The 12,304-nt window shown below is 33.8% G+C and overlaps 1 protein-coding gene across 1 annotated transcript in view; it reads left to right on the plus strand.

The window, feature by feature from the left end:
- Positions 1-11,741, plus strand: part of LOC149807076 (uncharacterized) — a 56,764-nt gene extending 45,023 nt beyond the window's left edge. Inside the window, exons 7-9 of the mRNA XM_089961543.1 lie at positions 159-367; positions 6,260-6,423; positions 9,627-11,741. Coding sequence (XP_089817669.1) covers positions 159-367; positions 6,260-6,423; positions 9,627-9,704 — 451 coding nt within the window. The 3' untranslated portion in view covers positions 9,705-11,741. The remainder of the gene's footprint in view (positions 1-158; positions 368-6,259; positions 6,424-9,626) is intronic.
- The last annotated feature ends 563 nt before the right edge of the window (positions 11,742-12,304 follow it).

A 12,304-nucleotide genomic window follows, 5' to 3' on the forward strand; every position in this document is an offset into this window, starting at 1 on the left:
CCATGTGACAGGTTTAATTGAAATTGATGATACATGAAGGATGCCGTGCTACATCTAAAAATATAATTTGGCTTTATGGCCATGTAAGCTATAATCAAGCAGAGTGACTTCTAAATATATCTATAAATGGCATTTATTTATTTGTCACATTTTTACAGCATTGTTCCTTCTACTTCATCAAAGTTTGAGAAGCCAAAGAAATCAACAGAGACCAAGTCAGCAGGAGCCCAGACAATGACCGATGCTTTACATTATCATTGGAACATATATGGCTCTGGATTTGCCATTCCAGATACTGCCCTTGGACTGGGATTTGTGGACCCCACTCCAATTGCCACTCATGTGGTGTCATCTGATGCTTTGGAAGGTTTGCGTCTTAAAAATCATCTTACAAAAAGTCATTATTGTATAGCATTATTATAAATTGTTCTACAATCAGTCATTACATTTTATCATTAGTGGCACTCTGCAGTTTGCATAGGGCTAGATTTAAAAAAGAACAGAATTTCCCAGGTTTTCCTCACTGGCTGTTTAAGAAAGACTTTGTGTATCTTATGTATGTTAAAAGTACATTTGATTCCCTTTATTAGGGTGCATGATTGATGGGTGTGATTTGGGTTATAGAGTATACAGCTTGGCCCTACTTGAAATGTTCACTTACCAAAAAAACTGCTAGCTCTTCTTGGTCCTTTTCACTTTCTGGACTTGAGCTAAATTAAAAAAAAGAAAAGAATCAGAGACCTTTTTAACCTTTGAAATATTTTGTAATTCATTCATTGCACTTTCAGAAGCTGTTATTGTTTAATGTGGAAAAATTGTCCCTATTTTAATAACTGAAACAGTATTTTAGATTAAATTTGAATTTTGGAGCAGTTATTTGGCTAACTTGGTGCTTAGATCATATACGTTATCCACAAGTACAACATTCAGAGACATTTCACCCACAATGCATGAAATAACATAGAGATATCCCAGCAGTTTCTCCAGTATGCATGTTGTAAATACAAACAACTTCACCTTACATGTCAGTCTCTCAGAAGTTCATATTACCTGTAGAGTGCCCCCATTATTGTAGAGTGTTTCAACCAGTCATTACATTTTAGCATGATTGTAAAGTGTCATTTTGAGAACAATTTCTTTTCTATATTGCAAATATATGTCCATGTTGTATCAAGATGTAGTACATTCTGTTTTTATATGGTAAAAAATGACAAAAATGATTTTAATTTATGTTTCTGCTTTGTAAAAAAAAAAGTCAGTTTATGTGGGTCATATTGTGTATCCCTTCTTAAATAATTAACTGGTTGAATCATAAAATTTTGCAGTGTTCATCCTTGAAAATCTTGGGATCAAAAAATAATGTACTATCTTGCAACAAATATTTAGCTCTAGTGTAATGTTGGGAAGTGTTCACAGAAGTTAAAGGATAATAGATGATTAATCCCTACCTTGAATAAGCAAGCAGATTAAGGATTGGTTGAATTCAAGTCTTAGTGTAGGAACAAAATCTTTGATGCATTAATTAAATGCTTAAGGTCCTGTATAAAGTTACATTGTAAATTACTTCACTTTTTCGTGTGGTATGGGCATTTCTTTCCAAATAAATTATCATTAATTCATTTATTGATTATTCCCCATATTTTTTTTAGATAACTAGGGATTTCAGATTAAGCTTTTCCATTTGGATTCCTCCCATCCATCCTGTCATCCATCTCTCTCATGTTGTTACTACCATGTGTTTATTTCAATAAGCTGTCAGCTAAATTTCATGTGAACTTAATACTGAGATCATTTGTCACAATTTGGCATGATATATTATTAAATATTATAAATTTTTATGTCCACCTAGCATACATATTCAGTGGTTCATTCATGCATTCATCCATTTTTATGTCCCTGCCAAAATGCAGAGGACATTATGTTTAATACAATGTTGTCCATTAATCTGCTTTTGTTTTTGCATAATAACTTGATTCATCCACCATCTACAGTTAACAAACTCTGTTGATGGCTTGTACTTGGAGTAAAGAAGAATCCTATTGATTTTGGAGTCAAGAGATCCAAGTTCAAGGTCACTCACTGCAAGAAGAAAAAATGGTGTCCATGCACCAATTAGAGTTCTCCACCACCTGCTTTTACAAACCTATTTAGGTGGCTTACATGTTGAATGAGGAAGAACTGTATCAAATTTTGGGGTCAAAAGACTGAAGGTAAAGGTCACTGACAGAAAGAAGAAAGTGGTTTTTTTTGTATTACTTGAGTTCTCTATTATCTGCACCTGCCAAACTAGATAAGGCTTGCACTTGTGGTAAAGATGAACCTGATAGGTCAAAGGTCAAGATCACTGTGACTGAATGATAGTTTTAATACAGTAATATAAATTCTGCATAACCGACCTCGATTAAATTTTGAGGATGGCGTACATTTGCGGTAAGGAACAAACCTATTAATTTTGGGGTCAATGATCAAGGTAACTGCTGCTGAAAAAAAAGGTTTCTGCACAAAAATTTCCGGTTCTCAGCCAAGCCTAGGTAATGTAGATGACTTACACACAGATGAAGAAAGAAGCCTCTAGATTTTAGTTTCCAGACATCAAAGGTCATTGTCAGTGCCTGACAGAAGAAAGATGATTTTCTAAATTAAAACTTTAGTTGTAAACATACTTTGGTTAGATTTTCTGGCGATCTTGCACTTGAGGTATGTAAGGGGCCTATTGACTTAGAGGTCAGTGTGTTAAAGGTCAAGGTCAGTGTGACTTGGAGAAATTTGGTTTTGCAGAATAACTTTTGTTGTAGAGTAAGTTTCTTGACCAAACCATGTGGGTAGTTTGCACTTATGGTAATAAAGAAGCCTTTTGGATTCTGGGGTCTAAAAATCAGTTGTATGGCTAATAAGAAACTAATGGTTTCTTCTCAGTAAGTTTAGTTCAAGACTGCATTCCTTGACCAAACGTTGAGGTGACTGAGATCATTGATCACATTATCAACTGTACTCTACTAGTGCCAGCAAAGAGGATAACTCATATATATGCTACAGTCCTCATGTTTTACCATTTATTGTACTCATCTGTTAATTGATGTGGGATCTGTTTACCATAAACTTGAAGGAACCAGTGAAATTTGTTAACAGAGTACCTTGTTGTAACTGGCATAAATAACATTACCGGATATACTCAAATATAAACCCATTCGCGTATTAGCCAACCCCACCAAACTGAATACATGTAGGTATAAACACTAAAAAGTGCATGACCCACGTATAAGCTGACCCACAACTCTTTGACATCATGCGGTAAGTTCTAAATGCATTTATTTAGACAAACTTATATTAACAAAAATTATTAAAAAGAAATGGTATAAACATGTATGAAAAGTAATTTATTTAATTTTCTGTTTTCTTATTGTTTCTGCCTAATTTAGATTTGTGTATAACTTATCGAATGTTGACAAGAATTGAGCATTCATGAGCTGCTGTAACACTACCTCTCCCATTTGACTTAATTATTTTTTGTTTATGCAATATTGCATTGGACATTTTATATCAGTGCACCAGTAATTATGTGTTTATTTTGCCTTGAAATTGTAAATACCCAACTCCTTAAAATGTGATCCCAGTATGACAACACAACGAACAACAATACGGTTTGATTCAATGTTCGCAATTAGGCAATAGAACATATTTACATAATGGCACCACTGCATGTACATTGTAGGTTTAAAAATGCGCTGAAAGAAGTACATCCCTTGGAGTCGAATCATGGGCACCACTGCACTAAACTGTAACAATATCTCAAAATACAATAAAGAGGTTTCAAAAATAATGCTTCAAAAATTATGCTAATGCCGTAGAAGCTGAGTTGCTGTTTGCTTTGATGTAAGCGACCTTACACCATACCCGTCAACTCTCATGCTGGGAGGAAAAAAACTTTAGTTTTTTAGATGTTGTTCCACGCCTACCTCCCAATTTCATAATATTTCCCCGATTTTTGCAGAGAACTCTTGATTATTACATTATATCTTCGATTTTCATTTATCCTTAAAAAGAAAAGTCTTACATAAATAGATATATCGTATGCAATCCATGGAAGCCATGTTCTTTTGTATCACCTGTAAAAATTGTCGTGACGAAATAATTACTTTACTAGAAAGAATTCGATTCTTCAGTAAATAGAATGTTATGTTTAAACATTACTCACATAAATTATTATTTTTTTTTACCTCTACAAGAATACAAAAATCAGAAAAAAAAACAGAACAAAAAATAAACCACAATAATAAAACTGTCGACAATTAGTTTCAATCCCAAGAATGATCACCATGAATGCTGTAACTCCATATGCTATAGCGCCATTGCCATTAAAGAAACTTAACACTAGTGAACACCTGGCATTTTTATACCATTGTTAAATTAAAAAAGGAATGAAAATAAATAACATGCAGCATATTTATCCTCAAGAGACTAATTCAGACTACATATGTTTATAGTAAACAATACTAAATGCCTTACGAGTTGACAATAAGGAAATAAGGTAGGATATATGAGGGGAAAATTGTTGCAACATGTACAGTACCGTGGGGCTGCCTATTTAGGTATCTTTTGGTTCACCAAAATTGGGAATCTTTATTTGCCAATCAGTTGCTGATGCTTGCTTAACACACAGTAGTGTGGAAGATGGTTTCTTTGAATTATGATGGAGGGCCAGTTGTTTTCACAAAATAGTTGCATCGATAAGCAGGATAAACTTTTAATTAGTTGCTCTGGCTTTGTTGCTTGTTTATGTTTATTTAAGACTAACCTTTAGTTATTGTGCAGTTTGGCCACAGCTGACTTGAATATGAAAATAGGGCATGTTCTGGGGGAAAATAAGGGGTGTCACAGGGAAAACGGCGCATCCTTTGTGAATTTCATGCCTATAGGACACGTAAGATCAGTCAATATTTAGTGAAAACACAGTTTTAAAAATGCCACAAAAAAACTACAGATTTTAGGTCCCTTTCTCCCTATTTTTTTTTATTCAGTTGCCCTACTTGGATTTTGACAAGTTTACAGGTATGACTTACACCCCATTTACAAAATTACAGTATTTGTGCTAATAAAAGGCAATTACACATCAATGTACTGGTATAGTTGCTGGTCAAAATTCCCTCTTAACACAAGCCAGTTTCAGGGTTTTAATGATTAACTCGCCTATATTGTTGTCGGAAAACGAAAGACAAATCAGGCCAACTATCAACAAAGTAGATGCAAAAACATCAAGCTGTCCATTGTGTGGAAAGTTAGGATGTTGTTCAGCCAAAACACAAAACTAAAGTAGATTGATGATGATTAGTTGATTATAATGAGAATTTTAGCCTTTATTATTACTACTCTTCATGAACATGTAAGGTATGCTGGTTATGTGCCTTGTAAAATTAAATGTGCATACATGTTAATAAATATTACCTCGGTTTGAGGATCGCTTATATGATTGAAAATGAGTAACTTTTGTGCACGTGATTTAATGTAAATGTAACAGCTATTAAGGACTAGCTGAAATGTTATCTGGAAGAATGCAGTTTGTTAAAAGCAATGAATAAAGCAAAATCTGCATCTAATATGTTTGGGAACAAATAAGGATTTCAGTGATGGTATGCACGCTTTGCACTGTGTAAGTACTGTACATTATAGTTCAGCCCGATCTCCTGGGTAAACTCAACTGGCCTGTGAATTATGAAGTCTGTATTTACCTTGATTTAATTTAGTGTTGGAGAAATCAGAAAATACACACATACAAAATAATAACAAAATCAATCATTGTACTTTATAACAGTTTAATAAGTGTGGGGACACCGAAAATGATTTTGTTTTTACATGCATATGTTATAGGACATGGAAAAAATTATTTTTTTATGTCCCAAGATTTACAGCCATTACAAGCATAAAAACTGTCAAGTTTGGACACTGGCCCGCGGATAAGCCGACCTGTCTTCTTCCAGGGCCTTATTTTTTCCTAAATTATTTGGCTTATACGCGAGTATATACGGTAATTGACATATCAAATTACATATCAATCACTCTCACATGTGTCCAAGTCTTTGTTAAATCTTGGATGTAAAAAGGTTATCTTTATATCCAGTCAATCTCTTTACAGCCATGACAGCATACAGCCTGCCATGTAAAAAGGTTATCTTTATATCCAGTCAATCTCTTTACAGCCATGACAGCATACAGCCTTGCCATGTAAAAAGGTTATCTTTATATCCAGTCAATCTCTTTACAGCCATGACAGCATACAGCCCAGCCATGTTGGCTCTACACGATATGCTGAAACAACAGCTTCAGCTGACCCGGGAGTTTATTGAGAACCAGAAGTACCTTTACAAGTCTTATGTAGAAAATATTGAGAGCTCGTACAGATACACCACCCTTAAAGACACAAAAAAAGTAAGAGTTTTAACTACCTTTGTCTTGCTTTCATATATCCAGGAATGATAACATCTCTCACTTGTCCCATATACAATTCATGTATATTAAAGATTTTAGATGTTTGTTGGATTGAGAATCTGTTACCCATATTATCCGAATTCATTGCTTAGTGACATGAATGTGTAAATAAACTCATGTATACAATGTGAACTACATAGTACATTGTGGGATAGTCAGCAAAGACCTTACATGGATCAGACAAAATGTCTGCCTGTGGGCTGAGTAACTCTTTTGCTCACTAGAATTCTTCTTAACACTTTCTGAATGTAAAGGATTGGCAATAAATGTGGATGATAACATACAAATTGGTTTGAAATATTTATTGTAATCAGTAATGATAATGGTTAAAAAGAGCATTTGCTTGTTATAAAGGCTTGTAAATCTTAAAAATACTTTGTTTCCATTAATGCATTATGGATGTCACATTTCACTGCTTTCTCCATGTTCGATCTCATTAATTGACATTTTATCTACAATAATGCTCAAATTAAAAATCAGTTGTTTTGTTCAGAAAAAAGAGGATTAATCCATATTATATGATGAAAATTATGTTTACTTCCACAAGATTGTTTAAAATGATGAAATTCATGGAAGAGAGGATATTAATGGGCTCTGATGGATGCTTTTGTTAGCAGTCTTTGGGTTCTTATATTTTGATACATTTCATAACATCTAACATTGCATGTCATGACAGTATTTAATTCTGCATCCTACCAGTTTCATTGATGGGGACTCCGTTAAGGATATTCTCTCTTGCATCTTTTATTAAACAACTCATTTGTGCCAGCAAACGTGGTTGGTGAGAATATTCCCCAGATAGGAAGAATTTACAGGTATATGCTTAAATTACAATTTGTCAAACATCAACTTTGTGATCTCTATATCAGTATGTTTTATGACTTAGGTACTCTCTGTATCCAATTTCACACATCCTTCATTGATTACCATTCAGGATAGCTTCTCTTTAGTTAATACAATTTTATATATATATATGTATACACACACACCCAAACACTCTTGCAAAGTTAAGAAAATTAAGGGAGATATGCAGTCATGGACATGTGTAAAATGATGACAGAGAAAGCTGGAAATTTAACACCTCAGGATGTGTACCAAATTTGTTAAACATTCTACAATTCCCAGTAAAGTTATCTTGCAGAAATAAAATTGTTAATAGTTGGATGGATGGACTGATGAAAAGACAGATGAATGAATGATATTAATTTGCAATGGGCTCGACCAGCTTCATTGAGTGGGGCTGTGAAGATGGAGGTCCATGCAGTTGACAAGTCCATGATATTACTGACAGCCTATAAATCAATATGGAGTAGAAGTTGAATTTGTAAAATTTGTAAATTTTCCATCCTTCATCCATGCATAAGTTGATGCTGAGTATAAGATGAGGCCAGATCAATACCTGAACTTAATCTGTTTTGCTATAGTTTCATCACACAGCATTACAAATTTTATCCTATCTATAACTCATTAAATTTTCAGGTCAGCATCATTAAATGTATACCTAATTTGTTTTACACAGTTTATTTTTCAATGAAATAGGTACTTTCAGCCACAGTTTGTTCTTAATCGTCATGCAGAAATTGTTTAAGTGAACTTAGGATATGACCCTGCATCCATCATTCCTCAATATTTGCTTTTTTAACTTCTTCTCAGAGACATAAAGGCCTTTAAAATTTGTACAAGGGGTACACATCTGACATCACAACGATTACAAAAAATAAAATATATAAATGTATTGCCTCATCTACAACAATGTTGCTGTGACCTTTGGAACACACTTATACAGCTCTTGACCTCTGACCCATCCCTTTGACAGAAAGGATTTCTCTCAGCTGTCAAATTTATGTGCTAAAGCTGATAAATACTCTCAATGTATAGAAAATATCATATGGCCCTTTTACAAAGCTCTCAACAATTGACCCTTAAAAAGAAAAAACCCTCAACATTTCTTTCTGTGATTTTGACTTTTGTCCCATGAATCCATAATCCTCAAGAACTCTTGTATACTGGTAAATCTGGTTCAGAAGTCTAATCCCTATTGAAGATGTTTTACCCATATGATAAAAACTGGATCAACTGACCATTGAGTATTGACTTTTGCACACAAGCAGCAATATTTCATGGTAAACTTCACCGTGTCTGCTGAGAATTTATCCAGCATCAATAGTAGATTATGCAGCCATACATGAAACAATAAGCATTGACTACCTGCCTCAATAGTACATTATGCAGCCATACATGAAACAGTAAGCATAGACTACCTCCCTCAATAGTAGATTATGCAGCCATATATGAAACAGTAAGCATTGACTACCTGCCTCAATAGTACATTATGCAGCCATACATGAAACAGTAAGCATAGACTACCTCCCTCAATAGTAGATTATGCAGCCATACATGAAACAGTAAGCATTGACTACCTGCCTCAATAGTACATTATGCAGCCATACATGAAACACTAAGCATTGACTACCTGCCTAAATGAAACAGTTGTTCTCCTTTAACTTGATCTTCTTGACCTATTATCACTTGCGGACAAAGCATGATGATGATCCAGGGTGAAAAAAACCAGAAGTTATTGCTCTTTGTAGCAGCTGTAAACAAAATATTCACACCAGATGGATGGAGAGGTGCAGAAGGACATTATATGTTTTTGTTTTGCCTTGTGTGACATAGGTCACCATAGAGAAATCAGACCTTTAAATGACTTATCTTTGAAAGCACTGAACAGAATTTAAACAAATTTGTCAGTAAGCATTCTGGTATAAAGGTCATTTAAAGACAGTACCATTGATATTAATCTGCCATCAAATATAGCTGCAGTTATCTGAAATTGGAAAACCCTGGAGAATCGTTTTGGTATAGCAAGCTTTTTTGCAACTGACACAGCTTTGTTATTAAAAATGGATGCATTTATTAAATATAAAAATACTTAGACAGCTTCTTAAAATTGCTCAATTAAATTTTACAAAATTTCTAGTCCAGATTATTGACCAATTGAATGATCTCAGGCTTATTAGGATCTCTTGTTCCTACCTTAATCTGTTGTTTTTCTATTTTTGTAATGCATTCATGAAATCTTGAAGGTGCAGGAAAACTGCAACATGTTGAAGTATTTATTAATTGCATGTTTTGTTTTTCAGTATATAAGAAAACATCGGAAAAAGAAATTAACATTCAAGGAAGCATTGAGACTGGTGGATGCTGAATATAACAGATGATCCAATAGTGTTTTATTAAAAATAGATGTCTGTGATACTAAAGTTTTACATTTTGTGTAATCTCTATATTACCATCATTATTTCATGGAAGACTGTGGTGCTCAATGGTTACCATATTTACTCATATACAGTACTCCCTAACCATAAAGTGACTCATTATAAGCCAGTCTATTTTAAAATGCAGGTATGAGCACTGGTACAAGTTCATTATTTGAAATATGTATAAAACATCTCATTATAAGAAAGTATTTTAAATGCGTGTATGTAAATGGGCCCCATTTCATTATTTAAAATATGTATAAAATACCTCATGGTAAAGCAGTCTGTTTTTAAGTATGGGTATGGGCATGGGTTCCATTTCATTATCTGAAAGTAATATATGTATAAAATACCTCATTATAATGCAGCCTTGCCTATAAGTCTACTTCTGTAATTCCTATGATAAACAGTATTGTGAGGATGTACTGTACATTGTGTGAACAGTGTAGACCGAGATCTGCTACTGCAATGTGCCCTGATCAGGTTAATACTGCTTGCTTGCACTGAGTAGAAATTATGTAAATCTTAAACTGGATGCTTACTATGCATTGGCAGATCTGAGTCTACACTGTTCACTCATAACTTACTATGCAGTAGTATTTTTTAATTTACACTGTTCACTTCAGTGGCAGATCTGATTGAAAACTGTCCACCTCTGGCTTTCTGTGTAGTGACAGGTTTGATCCTACAGTGTTCACTGCTGGGTTGCTATCCAGTGGCAGATATGAGTCAACACTTTTCAGTGCTGGGTTACTATTGAGTGGCAGATCTGGGTCTACACTGTTCACTACTGGCTTACTATTCAGTGGCAGACCTGTCAACACTGTTCACCACTGGGTTACTATCCAGTGGCAGATCTGAGTACTGTTCACTGTTGGGTTACTATCCATTGGCAGATCTGGGTCAACACTGTTCACTTTTGGCTTTCTGTGTAGTGACAGAGTTGATCCTACACTGTTCACTGCTGGATCATTATCCAATGGCAGATCTGGGTCTGCACTGTTCACTGCTGGTTTACTGGGAAGTGACTAGTTTGGTTCTTCATTGTTCACGGATGGCTTGCTGTAAAGTAGTAGGTAAAAGTCTACACTGTTCACTGCTGGGTGGGTATTATGTGCAGCCCAATGTGATAATCTTGCACCTGACTATCTCAAAAAGCATTAAGTAGGTCTCAAACAAATCAAGAAATGTCAGTAAAAGCATAATACTTGCACACTGAAACCAGTTTAGTCATATTTTGCAGTCTTTGAATATGTTGAGGTACTAGTTTACATGCTAGAGATTCTGCAATTCATGTAACCTTTTTGAGTTAAATGAATTTGTTTCTGACAGATTTCACTGATCTCTTGAAGTTCATAATAGATGGGTTCTAAGCCATTTTGCAATGGACACAATAATTTGTAACATTTATTTATACATATGATAAAGATTCTATACTGAACTGTGAAAGCTAATTGCCAGAAGATATTGTTTCTGTATAGGAATTGATTCTGGTTTATTATCATAATGGTGAAGTGCAACATTGCATTCCTATTATTTTATGGTTAATGTAGTATATTTGACTTGCAGAGTTATGCTTTATTTTTGCTATGCTAGCATGTATATTGTTGGTCTTGTTTTGTTAACTCTTATAAAAGTACAAACATGTGCATCAGTTTCTCTGCTATGGAAAACAAATGTTATGGAATTTTGCTGTCCCTGATTGGAGAAGAAAAATTTGTGTCTGAAATGGAACCAAGAAATATTTCTTTGTTAGGACTCTGTATTTTGTAATTCTATATTTATGACTTTGTAAATAAGAGTATTATGTGTAAATTTATGAATATCTATTACATTTTTTAAACCATATGAATAGAAGAATTTAATGGTTAACAATTTTAGGTTAGCACTAAAGCTGGAATATAGAAATATGTTATGTATGTATGGCTTCTTACCCATGTCTTTGTTTGTACTTCGATTTGTTAAGTATAAAGCGTCAAATTATAGAAAAGTATTACATTCTTGATATCTGTCTTCATTTCATTCCTTCCTACACCATAAAAATTGCATATGCATATGACATCCTAACTATTCCTAATTATATGAATTGTAACCCATCTTTCTGGCACAAATACAGTCTCGTTGAGAATTATGTAACCCCTTCATCTCATAAAAATTTCAAACCAAACATTGTTCTGTCTTGACGCACTTATATAATTTGGAAATTGTAGTCAACAGTGTGATTACTATTATAAATACTTGACATTTTTAGGAGATGGAGCAGTCTAATGTATTAAAGGTGACAAAACCAGTGATAACATTCTCAGCATCACAAAAAAGATAAAGTATATACATTTTATCTTTTTTTGATAATACAAACATTCCTCGGTAATGCAGTCTGTATGTAAGTAGTTATATATATTTTTAAATTCATATTTACATGGTGTTTTGCCTACATATAATAATAATAATAATAATAATAATATTATTATTATTATTAATAACAATAATATTAATGTCTGTAATAATGTCTGCAGTAATAATAATATTAATACCAGTAATAATCTGTATAATTTTATAAT

The sequence above is a fragment of the Sinohyriopsis cumingii genome, chromosome 1 (assembly GCF_028554795.1).
Source record: "Sinohyriopsis cumingii isolate HCF-2022 chromosome 1, ASM2855479v2, whole genome shotgun sequence".
NCBI classification, from domain to species: domain Eukaryota; kingdom Metazoa; phylum Mollusca; class Bivalvia; order Unionida; family Unionidae; genus Sinohyriopsis; species Sinohyriopsis cumingii.